The sequence below is a fragment of the Euleptes europaea genome, chromosome 6, assembly GCF_029931775.1.
Source record: "Euleptes europaea isolate rEulEur1 chromosome 6, rEulEur1.hap1, whole genome shotgun sequence".
Lineage (NCBI taxonomy): Eukaryota > Metazoa > Chordata > Lepidosauria > Squamata > Sphaerodactylidae > Euleptes > Euleptes europaea.
Window position 1 is genome coordinate 45,623,294 of NC_079317.1, and position 22,704 is coordinate 45,645,997.

General features: G+C 40.3%; 1 protein-coding gene across 1 annotated transcript in view; it reads right to left on the reverse strand.

The window, feature by feature from the left end:
• Positions 1 to 22,704, reverse strand: part of DPH6 (diphthamine biosynthesis 6) — a 259,679-nt gene that overhangs the window by 154,391 nt on the left and 82,584 nt on the right. The window contains exons 7-8 of the mRNA XM_056850740.1: positions 16,315 to 16,409; positions 14,681 to 14,768 (exon numbers count right to left, since the gene is read on the reverse strand). Coding sequence (XP_056706718.1) covers positions 14,681 to 14,768; positions 16,315 to 16,409 — 183 coding nt within the window. The remainder of the gene's footprint in view (positions 1 to 14,680; positions 14,769 to 16,314; positions 16,410 to 22,704) is intronic.

Below are 22,704 nucleotides of genomic sequence, written 5' to 3' on the forward strand. Positions count from 1 at the left end.
TAAAAACACCTCCCTGATCTGAAGGTCAAGATCATTTAAGGACCACATGCTCCCAATGAACCTGCTCACAGGCTTAGCTGTTCAACAAAGGCCCTGCTTCATGTTCTCCTGTTTGCTCAGGTGAGGTGGGTAGCTAAGGGGGATAAATTCTTTCTACAGAGCTGATGTGGCCATACTGATCCTACAACCTCATGGCCGGATTACTTTAAGAAGCTTTAACTTGTGAGTCTCCATGGCCTGAAGCTGGAGGGAGCAGGTGGAGAAAACAATGCCTTAAGTCTGACAAAATGTGATCTCCGAGGAGATAAAGTGAGGTGGAAATGTTGTCCAGCTCTACTTTGGACCCAAACCATCATAAACAGAAATCAGTACAGAATTTTTAATAAGTCAGAGTTGGGACGGGGCAATTTTCATAATTTTTTTGCCAACTTGTTAAACATGTCCTTTCAGAGGGTTTTTTTTTGGGGGGGGGGAGGGGATACTACTGTCAAAGTGGCCAAAGGTGTTTGCCTATTAACTGAAAGGACAGGATTACTGCCCTCATTCTGAGCTGGATTTATGACTTCCTCACTTAGTCAATTGCCAACTGACTGTGTGACATCATGCTATCACACCAGCTAGGTGATACATGGCTAGGAAGAAACAGCCCGTTTAAACTAACATGGAAGGCAACAAGGAAGCTGCCGAGGTGTGAACAGTCAGCAGCCAGCAGCAAATGATGTGAAAAAGGGAGGTTTCAAAAAGCATCATTTTCATGCCAAAAATGTTTGCAAACATTTGGCGCAGTCAAACCATGTTCCAAAAACTGTGGTGCTAGTTCTCCTGAGGCTATTTTGGATTTTATTTCCTCAAATATTCAGAGACATACACACATCCCATGCTGTGTGAAAACAGCTTTTGATACATAAGCAAGATAGCCTTTGAGCACACCCTAATGTAGCCTTTGTTTTTTTTTAGGGGGGGGGTATTTGGACAGTGCTTTGAACTTTAACTGGTTTGTTGGTGTTGGTCTGCAGATGGGAACTCGAAGGCTGTGAGCAAGTGCCTTTCCTGGGCACCAGCCAGGTCTTCTCCATGTTGAAGTCCAACGATCTAGGCATGAGCTCAAACTCACTTTCCAGGCTAAACAAACAGTCCTTCATTTTACAGAAAGGGAAGAGTCAAATGACTGTTGGGATCAGCAAGGACATTCATCCTCGACAAGATTTTATTTGATTTACTTACTAGATTTTTCATCTTGACCTTGCTCTGCAGAGCTTGAGGATACACAAGGCACCCTCCTCCAGTTTATCTTCACAATATCTTTTTGAGGTAAGTTAGGCTTAGACAAGGCCAGCCAGTAACTTCCATGGCAGAGTAAGAATTTGTACCCAGGCCCTCAATGACACCACACCAGCTCTCATTTCCGATAGAGCTGCAGAAGCATTCTAAAGGCTTTGGGCCCTGTGATTTCAGTGCTTGGGGCAACTGGCCATGTTTCTTTAGAAAAAATAAAATGCTAAATTGCTCAAACAATGCTGAAATTCAATCAGTGTCAACATCAGAACTGGCAGAAGCTTCTTTAACAGGAGTAGGCATGGGACTTTGCACCAGCTGAGGTATTTCTGTGTCAACATATGTATACCGTATATACTCGAGTATAAGCCGAGTTTTTTAGCCATGATTTTTGGCTTAAAAAACTCACCTCAGCTTATACTCGGGTCAATAAGGTAATTTGCCTGCCGGGCCCTCTCCCAGCGTGCTCCCGCTGGCCAGCTGATGGGTGGGCTTTCCTGCCTTCTCCCCCCCACCCCACCCGATCGCGCCTTCTGCGTGGCGGCAGTGGCGGCTTCTCCCCCCCCCCGATTGTGCCTTCTGCGCGGCGGCGGTTTCTTCCCCCACCCCACTCGATCGTGCCTTTTGTGTGATCACGATCGCGCCTTTTGTGCGATCGTCGTGCCTTTTGCGCGATTGCGTCTTCTGCTGGGCGGTGGTGGTTTCTTCCCCCCCCACACCTCCCCACCCCCCACCCCCCCACCTCACCTGGGCCGGTCCTCCCGCTTGCCAGCTGACCCTGCGGGGCCTCCTGCGAGCAGGGAGGGGGCCGCCGCCACTGCCTACCTGCGCGCCTGGAGCCCAGTCGGTAAGCCTGTGGGGGGGAGGGGGTGCATTTCCCCCTCGGCTTATACGTGGGTGCCTAATTTTTCACCATTTTTGGGGTGAAATTAGGCACCTTGGCTTATACTTGGGTCGGCTTATACCCGAGTAAAAACGGTAAGCTGCCTGGTGTTTTCAATGTTAAGAAAAAAAATCTAATTATTCTTCTGCCCATGAGTCTGAAATACAAATCCATCCCATTAAAAGAAACCACTTTTCAACATAAAAACTTTTTTAAATTTCTATATGGGACAAAGCAAAACTAAAGTCCTGGTAATACATGCTGGTATTCTCTCAGGCCTCTTATTTTAACTTGGGGAAGTATTTTCTCAAGATTTTTGCAGGGCACAATTAGTCATTTTTCTCACTCATCAGTCTTGGAAAAGAAATGAGTTGATACATCCAGCTATTGTACATGCCAAACTCTGCCTAAATAGACAGGGAAAAATAAAGGCCTTTTATGCATGGCTGTTTCCCTCACGGTCTTTGTTTCGGTTATGCATGCCATTTCTGACAGCCAGACGTCGCCTCGCTCTCCCCATGCGTTTCCCCGCGTTTTGCTGGCATTTTGAAATTCAAGATAACATAGGTCCATGAAAACATGGGCAAAATGTGTGGAAAAGCAGGGGGAGAGCGAGGCGACCTCTAATGGTCAGAAATGGCATGCATAACCACAACAAAGACCCGAAGTCGTTGGGGTGTGTGACCAGGATGGAAACAGCCATGCATAGAAGGCCAAAGTGTTTAAGTTCTCTCTCATGAATTCTCACAGCCATTTAACCTGGAGTCATAAGTGGTTGTAGGCATGCTCAGGATTAGGCCCTTGTATACTTCTCAGAATGAAAAGCCAGATTTTGCTACATGCCTCAAGTTTTCATGTATACCTTAAAAAGAACAACCGTAATTAGCAGTCTCGGTGTCTGGCTTGTCAGAGATCTTCATTTCCACAGCAGAGGAGGCTTGTTGTTACAAAAAAATCTAAAACTGACAGCATTTCTCCCACTGAGCAGTTCTCAGAATAGAACAGAGCCTGAAACACTCAAGTTAAGAAGAAAAGGCTCTGATAATCTCTTTGCTTCTTGTTTTCTACCTTGATCACCTCTCCTGTTAAAACAACATTTTGAGGGAGACCACATGCAGCTTCTTGCACCGTGAATAGACACATGAGATAGATATTACTTGGGTGGAGGGAAAATGTGCCACAACAAGTAATGAACAGTTAAAAGAATTTTCTGGCTTTCATGGAAAGAAACACAGATATGGAGGGAGGGAACCTCTAGGAACTAGGAAGCTGCAATAAACTTGGAGAAGGAGGAGGAGGAGGAGGTGGTGGTGGTAGAGAAAGATGTGGCTTTTTTCTAAAGTATCATTACACTTTTCTTAAGACGTTTTTCATCATTGCTGACCGAAAAATGGTATACATCTACAGCAGCCTTCACAGAACTTTACCAGCAATGGAATTCACTATGCAGTCAGAAATGGTCATATGATAAGCACCAGCATCTTAAGGATATTAACAGAGTTAAGAATACTTATTTTCCAATATAGCAATCTTTCTCACTGATACTTTATAAATGTAAGAAGGAGGCAGAGGTAATGTTTTTTTTAAGTACCCCTATACAAATAGATGCAAATCTCTTTTTACAACTTTTGCAAGGTAGCATTTCAAAGTTTAAACTACTTTGATCCTAAGGAGATTAGGAGAATATTTCATGCTCAAAGAATCTGGATGACACTGATTTCTTTTAAGGGAAGATAAACCACACATTTAATGCAAGGTTCTGTTCCTTGAATCCATAAAACTTGGTATTATTTGTGGGGCACATTTTCTAATTCTTACCTGAATTTATAATCTTTCCCTTGACTTACTTAAAAGATTTGTCTCTTAAATCGGAATGTTTTCTGCATTAACCATACTCCTATTACCTATCTTCAGGTTCGTAATCAACTCACAAATGGCAATTAACTTACAAGGTACAGAACAATGGGGAGGGGATCAGAACTATCGTAATTCACCGCATAATGGTCACAGATTTTATGCCAATTTTTTTTTGCACAAAACTGGGGTGTGACCATTATGCGAAGCTTTTTAAAATCATTGATTACTAAACTGTCCCAGCTCGTGTCACTCCCCTCTCTCGCGCGCGGCCCCAACAAGCCGCATCCTCTTCCAGCACTCCACTGCCCAGCTGCCCTGTGCAGGAAACGTGGCTGCAATGCCCAGGTGTCGGGCTACAGCAGCCGGCTTTCCCCCCCTCACCTTCCAGCTTGTGTCGCTCCTCTCCCACCCCCCAGGGCATGCTCTTGCGAGTCCCAATGAGCTGCATCCTCCTCCAGCACTCTGCTGCCTAGCTGCACTACGCTGGGCGACAAAGGCATGGTAAGACCTCGTGCTTCGGCGTTTGCAGTGTGGGCAGGGCTGGAGCGGCCGTGGACAACAGAGGCTCCAGGGAGTGTCCTGGGTTGCTGCGACGATTATGTGATAAAAGGTCAAAAACCAAATTTTGGAGTGAAAAAAAAACAGGGTGCGACGATTATGCGGTGGCGGCTATTATGCGGAGAATTACGGTATTTTCTTTCTACCATGACTCTGAGTTGTATTTTCCCATGAAATTCAACTCACTGTCTTTTAGCATAACCAAGCCAAAGAATGAGATCTGTTCTCCAGCTTGAACATTCAAGCATCAGGTTAAGTCCAAGAGGTGTGTAGGGGATAGATTTTTGCAAAGCTTTTGTGGGGTACAAAAAAATGCTCCAAAATTTGAACGTGTGCACACGTTCTGCTGTCAACAGGGACAAGGTATTCACCCGTTCTGAGTAAGGGCAGGATAGAAAACACTGCCTTCTCTACGAACTGGCTTAATGACATCATCATACAGCCAAATCTGAATGGCTATTTGGCACCATGAAGCCATCAGATTGATGATATGACCTCTGACTGGCTGGGATCTTTTGGGGAAAGTGACCATATTGAGGGGACATGGTACCAAAAGAGCAGCAGAGAGGGAAATACAGCTATGAACTCCTACAAAAAGAGATATGCTTAAGCAATGTGGGAGGACATTTCAGGGCCTATTCAAAAGCCAAAGCCCTGGCTGCTTGCTTGGTTAATGCTTTTAAGACATTGGGTGAGGAGGCCAAAAGGCCCCCATCTTGGATAAGAATGGAGAGAGGTATGTGATAAAGCCTGGAAAAAAATGTAGCCTGCTCATTGTGTGTTAAATATCACTGGCTTGAGATGGATATAAGATGCATGCTAGTTCAAATGGATCAGCCCTGGGTTACTGACAAGAACATTATTAAATATTTAGCTTTGATATAGGAGTTCTTTCTATTTTACTGAATCATTCTCTTCAGTATTTTGCTTGACAAAGTAAATTATTTGACTTCCGCAGTGTTCTAGTACATTCTCGCGTCCTTTAAAAAAATACTGGGAATATTTAAACTATTTCCTTCAAAAATTAAAATTTTACCTCAATACCATATTTACACTCCTTGCGTTTTATTCCAAGCAAGAAAAGGAGAATCCATCTGTAACTAAGGCACACACAGATGTCAACAGAATATGGTGTGAAATTTGGCGGTGGCATAAAATGGCTATGATTTGAAGTCTTACCAAGTGCAGTTTACACCATATTCAGATAGCTATTCGGATGTGGGTTTATTTTTCAACTAAATACACAGAACAAACAGAGAACATAACTTAAAAAAAAACCCCTACTATTTTATATATCCTGTTCTCCTTAGAGATTGGGTGGGATAAATGTAGAACAGATAGATACATGGTAATTCTGCCACAAGAAGTCAAGGCAGCAAGAACAGCTGTATACCAGAGGTGTGTACATGTGCTACAAGATTGTACTTTGGACTAGTATTCAGCAACCAGGGTAAAGCATATGCAGGTTGATTTTTAGTTAGATATAAATAATCAACAAGATATCAATGAGACTATGAATTTATGCTACATGAGTTAAACCAATGATCGATTTAGCTCAGGAAAGTCTATTCTGACTGCCATTAAATCTCCAGGCAGTCAGACAGAGAAAGGCCTTTCCTAATACCTTGTACCTCAAATACATTAAATGGAGATGCCAGGGACTGAATCGTGGACCCTTTGCACACAAAACAAGGTGCTAACATTTGATCCATAGCACCTCCTGATATAAATGACATTATAATAACTTATGTACTTTAATTCATTTAATAAATTATTTCTAGGGTTCCAGAAAGAAAGAAAAAGTCGTATCTAAAATACTTTCTTCACTCTGATGGTTTTATTTCAAGGAGAAAACATAAAAAGCGAACTGTTCAATAAAACAACAAATTTCAAAACAAGTAACAAAATACAAAAGCCTACAGCTATTACATATCACGAGTTCTTAGCCTGACTGAATAATTCTGTGGAGTGTCCTCAGAGAGTAAAAGTTAACTAAATAAAGCCTGAAGAGAGAGGAACGATAGATCTTGCTGCACCTAATGAGTTCTCAGTTGTCAAAATTCTGAAAACATACACACTTGCATGTCTTCTGGAAGAGCCATCAGAAAAATTACAGATCAGTTCAGTGGTAAAAACTTCAGGGCTAGGTCTAGGATTTTAGGTTCACATCACAGAAGCACTACTGATTCAGTACTTCCACATGATCAATATTGTCCAGAAACGTGCACTTTTTTTTTTTTTACAGGCATCCATGGAAATGTTCACCTTTCAATTACGGTTGAAATTATGAAAGCACTGAATTTATGGGTGGTGCATGATAAAGCCTTCTTAATAAACAGCTGAAAACTTAGAGTGATGCGGGTCCAAACGCAATTCTGTTTTTCATTATAACAAAAGAGTAGAAAGGTTGCTTTATCTAGTATACTGGGGCCTAAATTTGCCACTATAATCACAGTCCCCACCCCATTAGAATGCCAGTGTGACACCACTGCCTGCCCTCTCCTCCAAATCCAACTCTTTATCTTTTTAAGATGCTTCCTCTGAAGCTTGCCCTAAATCCGAACAACTTCAACCCCTCAGGGACATTGCTTTGATCTGCCTTCTCACAGTAACGATGACTGACAAACATCAGAAAAATCTGGAGACAGAAGTAGATAAAGACAGCGAGATGTCTTTCGAGATTTCTTGTAAGGTTTCCAAAAAGAAAATAGTAATATTGGGACTTAATTTGCTGTCATTAGGATGAAAATTGCAACATAGGTACTCAGGACAACTAGTATGTTGCATATGTCTGGCAAAGCAGCTCATGATACATCGGGTGGAAACGCATGGTCACTTTAGCCTCCTTTATTCCCTGTTTCAGCCAGGATTCAGCCAGGATCGAACGCACATTCAGCGAAACACATGCGTTCGATCCTGGCTGAATCCTGGCTGAAACAGGGAATAGAGGAGGCTAAAGCGACCGTGCATTTTTGCCCATTGTCACACGGAGGGAAGGGGCCCCTATAAGTAAGACCCATATAATCAGAGTGGCATTGACTAGTAAACAAAAGCAAAACCTTGGAGTTAAATAGGTATTTAGTATAATGGCTGAAGGCAGAGCTTGATGTTAAAGCAACACAGATCTGATGCTCAAAACAGTAGCACTATGTTTGCTTCTCCTCTCTTTCCATCTTATCTAGGAATTCCCAGTGTGACGTTATAATTATGTTGGTAATGTGTGCTGTGGATTTTGCAGGGTGATGACGTTATATCATATCTTGAGTATCAACAGAAATTATGGTAGAGACAAGATAAATGAGAGACAGAGATGTCATTTTTGACAGCTGCCTTAATTTATTTGTAATATCAAGTTCTACTATGAGTCTTGGGGTTGTTTCTAGGCAGTGAAAGGAAACAGGGGCCTAATTTTATGCTTCAATAAAGGAAGTCTTCAAATCAGATTTTATTAGCTCTGTACTCGATATCAATGTTTAATTTAGCACTTCTGCACAATAAGACCTCCCCCTATAATATTTTTTGGTGGCAACTTTGGGAGGAAGACAGGAAGTTAGCCTCTTCATACCTCAAGCCTCCCTGTATTGTAAACAAATGATCCACTGTGAAGGTCAAAACCAAGCAGAACCACTTATAGGACCACATGTGGAACACACATCCGCACTGTGGTGGGAAATGAAAGCTTACTACAATATCTATTGTTAAATATAGGACATTTCATATTCTAGGTGTATGATACCAGATTTTTGCAGGAAAAGTAAAATATTGATGAAGCTAGACACCATGCAATAGTGGCCTCATTTTCCCATGATGAACATTTGGATGGCAACTGTGGACAACCATGAATGATAAGTAATGGTTTACAAACCGTTTACAAAATATCTAGAAAACAAAACTTGTTTGACATGCCCATGTGTGTGTGTGTGTGTGTGTACACACACACACACACACACACACACACAATCTATAGGTAAAATAATATTTTTTCTTTAATGAAAAAGGGTAGAAGAAGCTTTTCAATTATTATGCAAAAATGCATCTTGGAGTTGTGCAGTAATGTATTAAACCAGAACAGTGAATAAAATGTTATTCTCCCTGAGGCACAAGGGCTCATTGTGCTGCCAGAAACAATCTAAAACAAATTTCCAGTGAGCCTTTGTAGTTAAACATGAAGAGATTTATCTAAAGAAAATGCATTACAGAACGGCAAACGAGAGCAGAGGCATATTATTACACCGAGGCATGCTAGCCAAAATTGTGGAATGATTATAAAATATTCAATTGAGAGAATGTAAAATTAACACCTGTGAAACATAACTAAGGAGGGATGACATGTTTGAACACCAAGCTCAACTTGCAGTGCACTCAACAAATACCATTCTTGTTTAATCAACCCAGACTGGGTTTCGATTACTATTATTCTAGCATTAGTGCCCTGGCATTTCTCTGTACTTAGGTCCGGTCTTGTGTATGTCCCCGCTTACTTTACAGTGTACCCTCTTTGGCTGTGCTTTTTTCCCTTATGACCATTTGTGGTGGGCCTGCACCAAGCAGCACAGCCAGAGTCAAGTGGGGCAGAACGAGAGCCGATTTAAAAAATCATGTATTACCCATTTTCTCCTTGTCTTCCTACATGCTTTTTGACAGGAAGCTAGGAAAACTAATCTCAAGAACATCCCCATATCTGACATAGTAATTTGACAGAACAGTTTAAATGGATAAGACCTATATTGGTCACATTAAGGTTTTGCAAATTAGTCAATTATATGTGATCTTCACAGAAAATAAATTATGACTTCAGCATTTCAGAGAAACGTTATTTATATGCTGATTAAATCTATTTAAATTGGTCATTGGTACTTGAAGATGCTAAAAAATATATTAATTGATTGTCAAAAAATATTGCAAAATTGCTTTATAGGAATTTGTTTTTTCAGTGAGAGAACTGCTTTCCTTTTATTATAATTTTTTAAAAAACATTTATTCAATAAAATAAACAACAAAAAAACATACAACCACAATTTAAAATATGTGTAAATTTGAACATTTAACAGAATTTCTATATTACAACTTAATCCAATATCCTCATTCATACTACCACACCGAATACACGGTTTAGTCCTCTGTAAAATTATAAAATTTAATTATAAACCTTTATTGCTCACACTGAAGAGCCAGCATGGTGTAGCAGTTAAAGTGGTGAACTAGGATCTGGGGAACCCATGTTCGAATTCACACTCGGCTATGGAAGCTTGCTGGCTGACCTTGGGCCAGTCATACACTCTCAGCTTAACCTACCCCACAGAGTTGTTGTGAGGATAAAATGTAGGAGAGGAGAATGATGTAAGCTGCTTTGGGACCCCCTCTGATGAGAAAGACAGGATATAAATAAAATAAATGAATAAATAAACCTTTATTTTTCACATTGGTGCACAAACTAAGTATGTTTATTTCTACTGATCAAAGCTATTTAGTATGTTTAATTACTCCTTACATCAGGGGTATCAAATATAAGGCCTGAGGGCCGGATTCGGCCCCTTGAGAGCATTTATCTGGCCCACGAGCCAGCCGTGGCAGCCACTCCCCTCCTCTCAATCTGGGCAGGCGAGGCATGGCCCAGCCCAACCAAGTGACATTTATGTCATATCCAGCCCTCGTAACAATTGAGTTCGACACCCCTGCCTTAGATTGTGAAAAAAATACATTGGCAATGTGAAGAGATTCAGAGGAAGACTACATAAATTTTAAAAGTTACTCAACGCTAATTTTTTGCTTGCGAATACACACAGCTCTTTAGTCTTATGGAGTTAAAGTCTTAAATCAGTAATGCATTATGCTCTTGAATAACCAAATGCCCCTCCATATTTACATTTTTTTGAAAATATAGCTTATTATAACATGACATTAAATAAATTAATCTGCAGTGTGTAATGCCTGTTGCCATGATTCAATCACAGCACAAAACAAACTATTTCCTCCTTTAACTCTACAAGGCATGAAGTACATATCCCAAAATCTAGACCACAATTCCATAAATGCTAGCTTTTTAAGAATGTGACAGCTTTGTCTACAATGAATTTGAAATATGATTTGCTATAAAACTGCTTGAAACTGTGAGGCTTTAACAAAATCTTAAACATCTACATAAGACGGAGGAAAGAGCTTCTGAATAGATAAAAGTAAAATCTTGATTCTTATATAAAATGTTATGCATTTTAATATGATTTTTTGCCTGATTTATGTAAAGCTTTGTGTTTTTCATTTTCCCTACCCTGTCACATTGTAGTGATGTATGGAGCATTTTAGCATCAAGTTTGCCATGAGCAATAAAGTCAGTGCCCCTAAGAAATATTAATATATTTCTACTTTCCCCCCCTCCCTGAGAGTGCTCTCTTATTCAGCTTATTTGGTTTCACTTCACATAGTCGTCTGGCATAATTTTCAGTCTTACGGTAATATTTTAAGGCTTTGCGCTGCTAAAAAAAATCCTTGTCAAAGAAGGTATGTACTAAAACTGCACATTTGAGGATGGGGGAGCATGGTGCCAGGAAAAGGGAGAAATCTCTATGGAGGCACTGATTTGAAGAATTTTTTTTAGTAATTTCTTCTCTTTTTGATAACGTGTACCAACACTTTCCTTAATAAAGCTTGTTATGATGTCTATCTACTATTGCAAGAGTCACTGGCTTTAAACCACTAAAATAATACTGAATTCATCAGTGTCCATATAATAAGACACAGAGAAACAACGACATAACAAATTCCAAGAACTCTAGGGACTAACATAAGGACCAGTATTTTGAAGCTTGTGAAATCTTCTCTTTATCTCTTAAAAAAAAGCAAGTGATTCCAATGAAACGTATGTGAAGAAGTTGTTCATACTGAAATTGCTATAGTTCAGTGATGGCGAACCTTTTATAGACCGAGTGCCCAAACTGCAACCCAAAACCCACTTATTTATCGCAAAGTGCCAACACGGCAATTTAACCTGAATCCTGAGGTTTTAGTTTAGAAAAAACAGCTCATACATTAATTAATTAATGACATTAATTTGTCCAATCCCCTCTTAAAGGCATCTAGGCTAGATGCCATCACCACATCCTGTGGCAAGGAGTTCCACAGGTTAGTTACATGCTGGGTAAGTGGGTGTTCCTCTTCTAGTAGGGGATTTCACTGAAAGGTGGGAGGCGCTGCACAGCCTGTGCTGTGGCCCGAGCGCTCTGCTCCCCTCCAGCTATGTCACGCTGTGAGCTATGCTCCCCTCCAACCCCACCACGGGAATCACCTTCACCACAGACTCAACAGGCTGCCGTCCGTGCCGCACCCTCAGAGCTCCCATTGGGCTGCTGGGCAGAGGGGCGGGTGATGTGAGAAATGCCCTCAGGCGCGCGTGGAGAGGGAGAGGGGAGCAGCCCAGCCCCAGGTCCCTCTGGCTTTCTAGTAACTCAGGCAAACTCTGTGCTGGGGTGACAGCGCACGTGCCCACAGAGAGGGCTCTGAGTGCCCCCTCTGGCACGTGTGCCATAGGTTCACCACCACTGCTATAGTTGATTGTGCGCAACAATCAGGGAGGATCCTATAAGATGAACTGACATCAGGTGATGACTCCATCTCTACCACCACCACAAAACGCCCACTTGCCCTTCTCCCCCAGGTGCCATAGCGGCTAAGATCCTTCCCTCTGTGTTACCCAGATTTCTTTAAAGACGTCTGTAACAAGCCACAGATGCCCGGTAGAGCCTACCAAACGCTCAGTAGCCCAATTTTATTAGTCCACAGCTTGCTTCCTGGGCATTATATATCGCACTTGACAGTGTTGTACATTACTGACTTATATTGCTAAATATTCTCATGCTACTGGTTCATTGTGGCAATACAGAAACAAACCTAGACTATCTTTACAAATCTGAAGTTGAGGAGAACTATAACGCAATTACATTTTCCATACTTGTTAGACTTTTTATGCACTACTTTTCAGTTCTGCAGAACTGAGGCACAAGCTGTATATACTGATCAGGTAACTGAATGCCAGTACACTTTGGGATCTGCAGTCAGCTCAACCACATTAGCAATGGCTTTCAACCTGGAATGGCATCCCTTTCCTGCCTGCCAAACCCAAATTTACTTTATTCCATCTGACTTGGCTTTCCTTCCATGCTTGTTGAATACCTAAAGAAATTACTGCATGTCTCCAAAGATCACGGACATTTACTTAGGCCCAAGCTACATGTTACATGCAAATGTACGTGAGCTATCTAGATGATGAAAAACCAATTTGGGTGGGGGTCATCAAGAATGGAAATGTTTAAGGACTTTCCTTCCTTCCCATTTCCTCTTGAAGTGACCCCTGAAATGCTTTTCTTGCCTGCATTTAATGCTTACCGGTACTTCTTGAATTAAACTCCATACAGGGGAAACGTACAAATAACAAACAATAAATGTAATCACAAGTTCTGCTGTACTGCTGCAGAACTATTCAAAGTTTGTACTAAAAATCCTTGAACAAACAGCATCGAAGAATAGGAATGATCGGTGGGAAATTGGCTTTGTCTGTCCTGAGCTGCAGTAATTATCACATTAATCAATAATCAAAGAAGTCCTCCTCAGCAGGTCAAAATAGCAGTAGAAAAGAGCAAGAGTCCAGTAGCACCTTAAAGACTAACAAAATTTCTGGCAGGGTATGAGCTTTTGTGAGCCACAGCTCACTTCTTCAGGTCAAAATAGCAGAGAAATGATATAATCATCTAATACTTTTTGCTTCTACACAGCACAGTATTCATACAATGAAAAATTGGGGTGGTGGAGTAGAAGCATAACATGTTAAAATAAGATACTACTTCAATATTTCTACAATGGCTTGACTTACACATGTGAATATCATACAACACTTACAGCATGGCAACAGAATGTTTCACCATTAAGGCATCATTAAGTCACTGTTAGATTAATATTGTTGCAGGACATCATCATTTGATCACTAGGACAGTAAAAAGGAAACACAGCTTAGGCTTGTTCAAGTCTTTCTTTCTTTCCTATAGAAGGATGACACTGGCTAGTATTTATCTCAAACACAACTATTAAGTATCTCGAACATTGTAAAATGGCGAAAATAGAATGGCATGTCTGCATTATATTACCATGGGCTGGTGATAAGGAGTACCTCTCAACAATGAGAGTTCAATTTTCCCTAGTTACTAATGTTCATAGCCATGCCTAGAAGTACAGATTGTGCTTGTACCTAGTGGTGGTTGTCACTGATGCATTCTGATAGGAAAGTTATATATTACTTTCACTGTCAGATCTAAACTTTTGATTCATTTAATAACTGTGAGGTTAGACTCCTGCACGGTACTCCTAGTGAGGCAGCCTTTGGTTTTTCTTCAGAAGTTCTAAGTGTAAACACAGATGCCAGTGTATTTTCAGGGTGCTCCAGCATTGGCTTGACCTCCTTGTAGTATCCTGCTTTCTTTGCAAAGCACAGGCTTAAAGTTAAAAGGGTTTTATCTGTTTGCATCTAATGTACCATTTTCTTCCCTATGTATTTTTACCATCTGCAAGGTGATTCCAGAGTGGTTCTCTAAGTTTACCATTTGCACATTAAATCTGGACTTCAAGAGGCTCAGTGGCAGAGCATCTGCTTGGCATGCAGAAGGTCCCAGGTTCAACCCCCAACATCTTCAGTTAAAAAAATTAGATAGCAGATGAAATAAAAGATCTCTAAGTTGAGACTCTGAACAGCTGCTGCCAATCTGAGTAGACAATACTGAATTTGATGGACCAGTGCTTTGATTCAGTATAAGGCAATATCATGAGTTCATGTGGTTCTTGGTAGCTGTTCACTCAGTATTCACTTCTCTTCCCCTGGAGGCTCACAAAAGCCTTAGATTTTAAATGTTTCAAGACTTTTTGATTTGGGTAGGCTTTGGGGGACCAGGATTTAAGCTGGTAAAGGGTGGGGATTTATCATTACTGTTTTAACAGATTTTATTAGGCAATAATTTGGTATTTTTTTTATTCATTCATTGTTACCAGCCCTAAAACTCTATAAAGACAAGAATTAGAACATCAACAATAAATAATACTATATGAAAACTGGAATTTAATACTTGCCTTGTCTTCCGAGTGTAATTTTAATAGACGAAGATAAGCCACAGGAGCAAATGCATCTGCAGAATGTACAACCACTTCTGTTGAATCCCTGTAACATAGAGCCATAGACATTTAAAAGAAAGTACATTGAACACTCAAAGTATCAGCACTTCATTTTCATAGTTCACTGAGCAAAGCAAGATTTAATTTTGAGTGAATAGGTATTGGGATTAGCACACGCCATGTGTCATCTGTTTTATGCATTAAGTGCTAACAATTAAACAAAAAAGTGTGTGTATATTGATTATCAAAGCTATTTTTTTGTAACAGAACCACTGGATATTATGTCAGTTCAACTTGTAATCCACACACCTATCCATCAACTTTGCTTTACGATGGCATATTTTTGAATGTCTTCAAGAACATTCAACCATTTGGATAAACCAAAGCAGTCTTTCCACAGGAATATATTGATTTGGAATTAAATGGGGGGTGAGACAAGACAGGACAAGAGTGACTGTGGCTGAAATGAGAAGCTGGGGGGTTGCCGGCTCAGCTCCTGTGGCCAAAAATGCCTAGAATCTAAAACATTCTGAAATAATTGAACAATTCCATCTACATTGCGGGGGGGGGGGGGGGGGAGGAAACTTGTATAGCATAATGTAGCTTATGCCTTGCCCTGCTATTTTGCAGTTCCTCATATGACAGTAGCACAATATTATATAAACGTACCCTTAAGGGCATGTTCAGCTGGCACAAATTCAACCCAGATCAATTCTGTGCTTATTGGGAAGGTAGCTTTCATGCCTGAAATGTCCCATGTAATAGGATCCTCAAACCGTTTCAGCCAAGTGTAGCCAACTAGGCGACTCCCAAGAGAGTCATTGTAAGATTGTAATCAAATTACCCCCTTCACAGAGAGTATTGGTCTAAAGTGGAGTACAGCAGACAACGATGCTGTTTTATTAGACAATCTGTAAACTCTGATAAAAGAAGGGAAAATAGCATTCAAAATATCCTCTGTAATTCATGCAGGCTAAGTTATGTCCTATAATTGTACTGACAAATCTACAAAGCAACGAAGAACACCCCCCCCAATACCTCTATCCATACGTTTTAAGAATTTATGGTACAGAAATAGCCTACTTGGTGCAAATTGGACTGGTTCAAAACATTAACATTCAAAACATCCCTTAGTAATTCAAGCAAAATGTTTAGTATTATCATCCAATGTTGTTAATGTTAAAAAGAAAAAAAAAGAGAGGGGGGGAAGGGAAACAGAGTTAATGGAACCCACAGGCTACTGATGTGGCAGTTTATCAAATGTAGCTGTAATGAAAGATAAATATTACAGGCAATTCGCACTTCATGAAAGGATAAAAGTGTCAGTGTGTAGGTACCAGTTTTACTGCAGGCCATAATCAGCAAGTAAACGAAAGTGCAAATGTCTAAAAAGTTTATAGCTTTCTATGAAGGCCCCGTCTTGTCAGGCCTTGATTTAGGTTTGTGGAGGGCTTTGCCAGTGTTAAACAAAGTGAGTGTTTGTGAACTTAGAGGACACGTTCTGCTGCTGCCAACAGAAGTGGCCTGAAGCTAAACGTTAATACATTCCCAGTGCTAAAATTTAAAAGGGAAGGGAAGGTGCAGTTCCTTACACAACTATTTTCTTCTTAAATAGAGGGCAATCCAATGTGAACGTTTCATATTCTCCACCTTCTCCACAGATATGGACTCCGTAGTTCTTAGAAAGCTGGAGGGGGTGGGGGGTGGAAATGGGCAAAAACGTTATCACAAAACAGATACTGCTCTTATAAGAAGAGAGAACCATAAAAGAAACTGCGGAATTCACAGTAGATGCTGTAAGGTGCAACTGATCCTCTCTCACAGACAGTGTTGATATCTTCAGTTGAACAGAATCACAAAATAAGGACATCATGTGCATGTGTGAAAACCAGAAAAGCAGTTTGAAAGGCATGAAAGTCGTGAAAATAGGCAGATTTAAAGGCACTTGGACCAAGTTTTTGAATCTATTGATAGCCATGTAAGAAGTCTGATTTACAACCACATCCCAACCCTCCTGCGCTTTACAATGCACATGTGATTTTGGTCATGGAAACAGTGGCATAATGGCCATTTATAGTGAAACCATATGAAGGACATATTCTACACAGAAAGCCATTTATGTGAATCACCTTCCTACATTGCTCAAGAAGTTTCAGTACACAATTTTTAATTCCCTTAACTTCTACCCATTTACGCAGTAAAGATTGCAGTCAGCTGCAGAAGAAATTTTTAAAAACCTATAACCAGCATGTTTGAACTTGCTTTGAGGAACAACAACCACACGTTGCATAATAAGATTTCTGCATGAGTGAAGTGGGCCAAATGTCAAAAGCGTATATTAGATAAACTGAGGATCTGCTTAGGTTTTCTGTTACGCTTGAATAAAACACATTTGATTTATGGTACAGGTTGAGTATCCCTTATCTAAAATGCTTGGGAACAGAAGTGTTTCAGATTTTTTCAGATTTTGGAATATCTGCATATGTATAATGAGATATCTTGGGGATGGGACCCAAGTCTAAACGTGAAATTCATTTATTTTTTATATACAACTTATGCACATAGCCTGAAGGTCATTGTATACAACATTTTTAAGGTCATTTTATACCACATTTTTAATAATTTTGTGCAAGTGGGGCAACGTGGGGAATCTGCTGTTGGCACGACTAGCCTGCACACGTGCCATTTTATTACCCTTTATGGGCATTCAAAAAGTTTTGGATTTTGGATATTGAATTTTCGGATAAGGGAAACTCAACCTGTATTTATTATCCTCATAACCATGCTTTACATACATACATCTACAGACTGACCAGAAGCATAAAATAAGGCCACATAAAATAAGCCACAAAAAATGCTGCACCCTGTTCGATCACCTTGATCTCCACAAACTGCTATAGGACAAAATTAGAGTCCTTTCTAGCACAAAAGCAGGAGAGGGGTGAGAGGTCTGGTGGAATAATTAAAGCTGGGAGAAGATGCAATATTGTTCAGTGCATTTGGATATTTAATGCTATATGTACCATTGCTTGGCAAAGATCAAGTCAACCTGAATGTCAAATCTTGCCCTGAGATACTTACCCCTGATTTCAGTTGTGTCAAGTCTGAGAGAGAAAGATATTTAATACACACTCTTCATTACCTCATATTCCAAACCTAAACTCTAGCAACAAGATTCCAAAGGGTAGACTCTAGTGAGTACTGGTTCCAGTTAAGTCCCGAGTTAGTGGAACAGAAGTATCTATCTAACGTACACCACTAGAAGGTTATAAAAGAGAACATGTTCCAAGTGTTCCCACAAACCTGGCATGGGACCTGTCCAGAACAGAAGATACATGGCTGATAAAGCATTACAGAAATAGCAGTTTGACATGACATTTGAATGCAGAAACAAATTTGTCTGAACTTTATTCATTTATTGAACTGTATAAGATTTTTCATCTAGCAGGTGGCTGTTTTGCTTTCAACCCCCTTCAACCATTTTGCTGTCAGGGGAAATATACAGAGCAAATGAAGATGTTATCTGCCATACAATTAAGTAATCTCTGTTTACCCATTCTGGATGATAAATTGAAATCTTATTTTTAAATAAAGATCAAATCATCTTTTTTTCTTCCAAGCCTACATTATCAAAGACATTTTCCTTTTAATGAGAGAATATCTCTTTGTCTAAAAATAACCAAACATTCACTTAATCAAGTTTTCACTTCCAAAACTCACACGGCTGACTTAAGAGATAGCGCCACCTGTCAAAAGCTGCTGTAAAGTTCTTGTAGGACAAATCTATCAAGAATAATTAATGCTGATGCAATAAGAATGGACAACTCACAAAACAGTTAGTCAAAACAGCTTATTCTACTTCCTGCCAAAAACTACTGCTGAAAAGCTGTTTGAGATCTCCCCCGCCCTCCGGTAAGAACAGCTATGTGGCTATATTGGGAACAACAAAGTATATGGTTGTTCCTCCCCACTGATGGCCTCACTAAGTATATCACAGTAGAAAAGCAGTATTGTTTACAAGTTATTTCTGAATTGTTGGTTACAATACTGACTCTTTGGTGCCACAAATCCTTCCTGGAGTTCAACATCAAAGAGTTTCCAAGTGAGTGCTTTCTATCCTTGTTAGAACATCCTAGTTTCTCATGTCAGGGACTGCCTCTTCGGAACTCCTTTTTCAAGTGATGGGTGCACACCCATGCCTTAAGATGCACAAATGAATGAAGGTAAGCTAACAGATATATCTAAGTCCCAAACAAAATGTATGTTCTACAGTTTTCCAGAAGTTGATCCAGCACAGAAAATCAATAATGTTACCCTTTCCACATATAGCTGCAAGGAACCTTAAGAAAGAGGTGAACACAATTCTACCTTTAAAATGTAATACTGGACCTCCAGAAGGTATGCTGTTTACCAGAACATCAATGAAAATTTCACAGGTTTGTCTGCATAGTGCCAGCATCCCCAACCTTATCGGTACCTTTGGAATTCTGACGCAGCATGATGGGCGCAGCCACAAACTGGCTGCTATGAAATGGCTGCTGCCAGAGGCAGAATCATACAGAAAATAGCTGCCACAGCTTAACTTCAGTCATGCAGTGAAAATCCATGTACTGTGGTGGCAACTGCTGCCAAAGCCAATCAAAACTCCAAGGACCAATCAGAAGCCTTGCTCGACAAAAGCCCCACCTGGCCCCAGCACTTTGTAAAAACACTTGGTGGACACCAGGAAAGATGTTAGTGGGCACCATGCTGGAGACCCCAGCATAATCTTTAATTCCTATAACAATGCAACACAACAAACTTGCATTTATGTTGCTAGTTTAAGGTGCAAACTTTTAAAATTCTGATCATAACAAGTTTAACAATTATCGTAGCTCATTATGAATAACTTGGAAAGCAGTACAGTGATATGCTCACATAAAACTGTCCCGAATCTAGCTATATTTGCTAGTTTCACTATTCATCGGTATGTCTAAATTTTAAGTTTAAACCTCAAGGCAAACAGTATATTAGCATGGAAGCACCTTTAATACTATATAGATGTTAGAAGGAGATAGCCTTTTAAAAGCAGTGAATAGTGAAGCTCACATAAGGACATAGGGAAAGGCCATGCTGGACCAGACAGAGGCCCATCAAGTCCAGCAGTCTGTTCACACAGTGGCCAACCAGGTGCCTCTAGGAAGTCCACAAGCAAGGCGACTGCAACAGCATTGTCCTGCCTGTGTTCCTGTCTTACACTGAATCAGACTGCTTATCCATTGAGGTCAGTACTGTCTACTCAGATTGGCAATGGCTCTCCAGCTGCTCCCTTTCACATCACATACTACCTGATCCTTTTAACTAGAATGAACCTGGGGCCTTCTGCTTACCAAGTAGAACCTCAGCCACTTAGCAACAACCCCTCCCTCACAGGCTTTTATTTCTTTCAGAATAAAAATTCAGAATAAAGACAGAGCTTACTCTTAGGAGTATGCCCCCACTTTTTCAAGGGTTATCCAAGATCCCAGCCACATAAAAACACCAACTGTAAGAGTGATTTCAAAACTATGTCCTGGGAGACATTAGTGTGATGCAAGAGAACTGCTATGTGAGAGGTAAATTAACTGAATAATTCCAGGTCCTGGGCGGTTCTGTGCTTGCCTCTCCAAATCTCCTTCAAAGCTGCTCTCTCTGAGAGTAAGTAATTTAGCATCAGCTTGGGGACCCGTAAAGAATCATGGGAAGATGGAACAATTTTGAAATTCCACCCCCACCCCCAAATCTTCCCTCCTGGTCACCAGAATCTTTCAGAAACTTTACCTGTCGAATTCCCCTCCTTCTTTAGATGCACTCTCTACTGCTTACATAATTCCCTGACTTCTAGACCAGAGATGCAAAAATTCAAAACATATGGAAATTTTGAAGCCATGAAGGAAATCATTTTGCTTTCCCCCCCCCACAGCTTTTCCCCCTGAAAAAAATTGGACTACTTAACAGATTTATCAAATTTCAAAACATAAATGCTTTCATTTACTACAAGCAAAATTGCAAATATAGCCAATACTAAAGAGAGAGAGAGCTGCAGCTGTGGACAAAATTAGTCACATATAAATAATATACTACTGAAAATACAATGCGGTAGATTGTATTATGTTCTATAAAAATCTACACTTTGAATAAAGCCATGTCTTAAAAGACATTTCACTCAATCCAAAAGGAAAAGTATTTCACAAGAAAGCAAAATGGGAAGGAATGGCCTTCACATCTCTATTTTAGAGCATATTCAGTTCTTACCACACTTTTTTTTGCACTTTTGTCATATTTTTCTGCATTCCTGAGGAGTTCCCTGAGTATACAGAAACTCCTCCTTTCTCTGCTTCTGTGATCGTAATCAGGAACATCTACTTTGCTCTTAGGAATTACTGAATTTTCTAACAAGAAGCAATTTAGAAACCTGCAAGAATTGCCTATCCTCAGGGGGGGATCCCCTTGCTTTTCTGCATAAATCACTGTTCTGAGTATGCATCTAATTTTAATTAAGAAAATTCAGTGTGCCTCATGGACAAACCAAATAAGACAGCGGTAGTGATTATATCCCCTGAGCTTTTGGGGAGGGTGGCGTTAGCAGGAGTCATGGGAGGCCCGAACCGGACTGTGGCTATAGAAATAAGGAATGTTACTTCTTCGATCAACTGGTCCTTGTCACCCACTATCTAAGAACTACTAGTTGCTCCAAATGGGAACTATAGAGGTACCTGACAGGATAAACAGCAGTATTTAGGAGACCCTTTAAATCAGGAAAATGGCAAAGGGGGACAGGATTAACCCTCTCTCCACTAGCACTGCAGCACCAATCCTATTTAGCTCCATAAAGCTGCAGTTAAAACAGACTTAATCACAGACCATCAACCACAAGTTAACCAGGCACGACAATAACCTTGGCCCCTATGCTTTCTTGTTGGCCCTCCAGAATAACTGATTGGCCACTATGTGAGAGAGGATATTGGTCTACGTGGACCACTGGACTGATCCAGCAAGGCTCTTATATGTTCTTATGTTCTAGGGGCTATGGTTCACCGTGTGAGTAGGCTTTAACTTAATTGTTTCGTGTGCTTTAAACAACCAATTTCTCTGGAATTTGGCTAGGTAAAAAACTAAATAAATATATATTCATCTCTCTCAAATCAGATGTGATGAATTTTTCTTTATTAAGTGTCTATGAGGCTTTAAGGCAAAGAGTTTGTGCTTAAACAAACAAGGGGTTGACAAAATGGCAAAAAAAAATCTGAAATTGGCCCATTTCCTTTTGATGCAGTACTCTCACTTTCTGACATGCATATACCACCCCCTGACAGAATTCAAAGGAAATATTTTTAGAACTATAGCCTCAAGTTCCTCTGCAGCTGGTGTTTATATTTCAGTTACACTAAGCTACAAAACTAGCTAAATAACTAGTAAAATATTTATCTTCACTGACTTTATAGCCAAAAAACCACCGCGCACAATCCACCAATAAGAATGAGTATTTACCTGTACTGAAAAAGTCTTCATACCATCGTATGAACTGACTTCAGCACAGCTGAGATGCCCACATCAAATAGGAGACCACAGTTATTGTTGTCACTGTTCTATTACAATCAAATCTAAATAGCAGGATTAAGTAGCTACCTACCTCAACTCTGGCAGTGGGGACAACCAAAACAAAACCTCAGTGCAAAATCTACATCAACCAACTGAATACAAGAGGCCCTAATACAAAAATCTGAATCCCTCTGTTCAAAAATACCCTGCACCCAAGCTGTTGTGCCACTGTGAAGGCAGACAAGTGCAGGTATGGGGAAGGAAGATGGAGGTCTCTGACAGGTAAGCCTAAGATTGGGATGTCCAAATTCAGTTTCAAATCAACCTTTGTTTTTGTGCACAAGCCAGGTAGTTGCAGAAGACCAATCAATCTAATTCTCAATGTGGCCAAATCTGTGGGTCTATAGATACTTATATTTGGA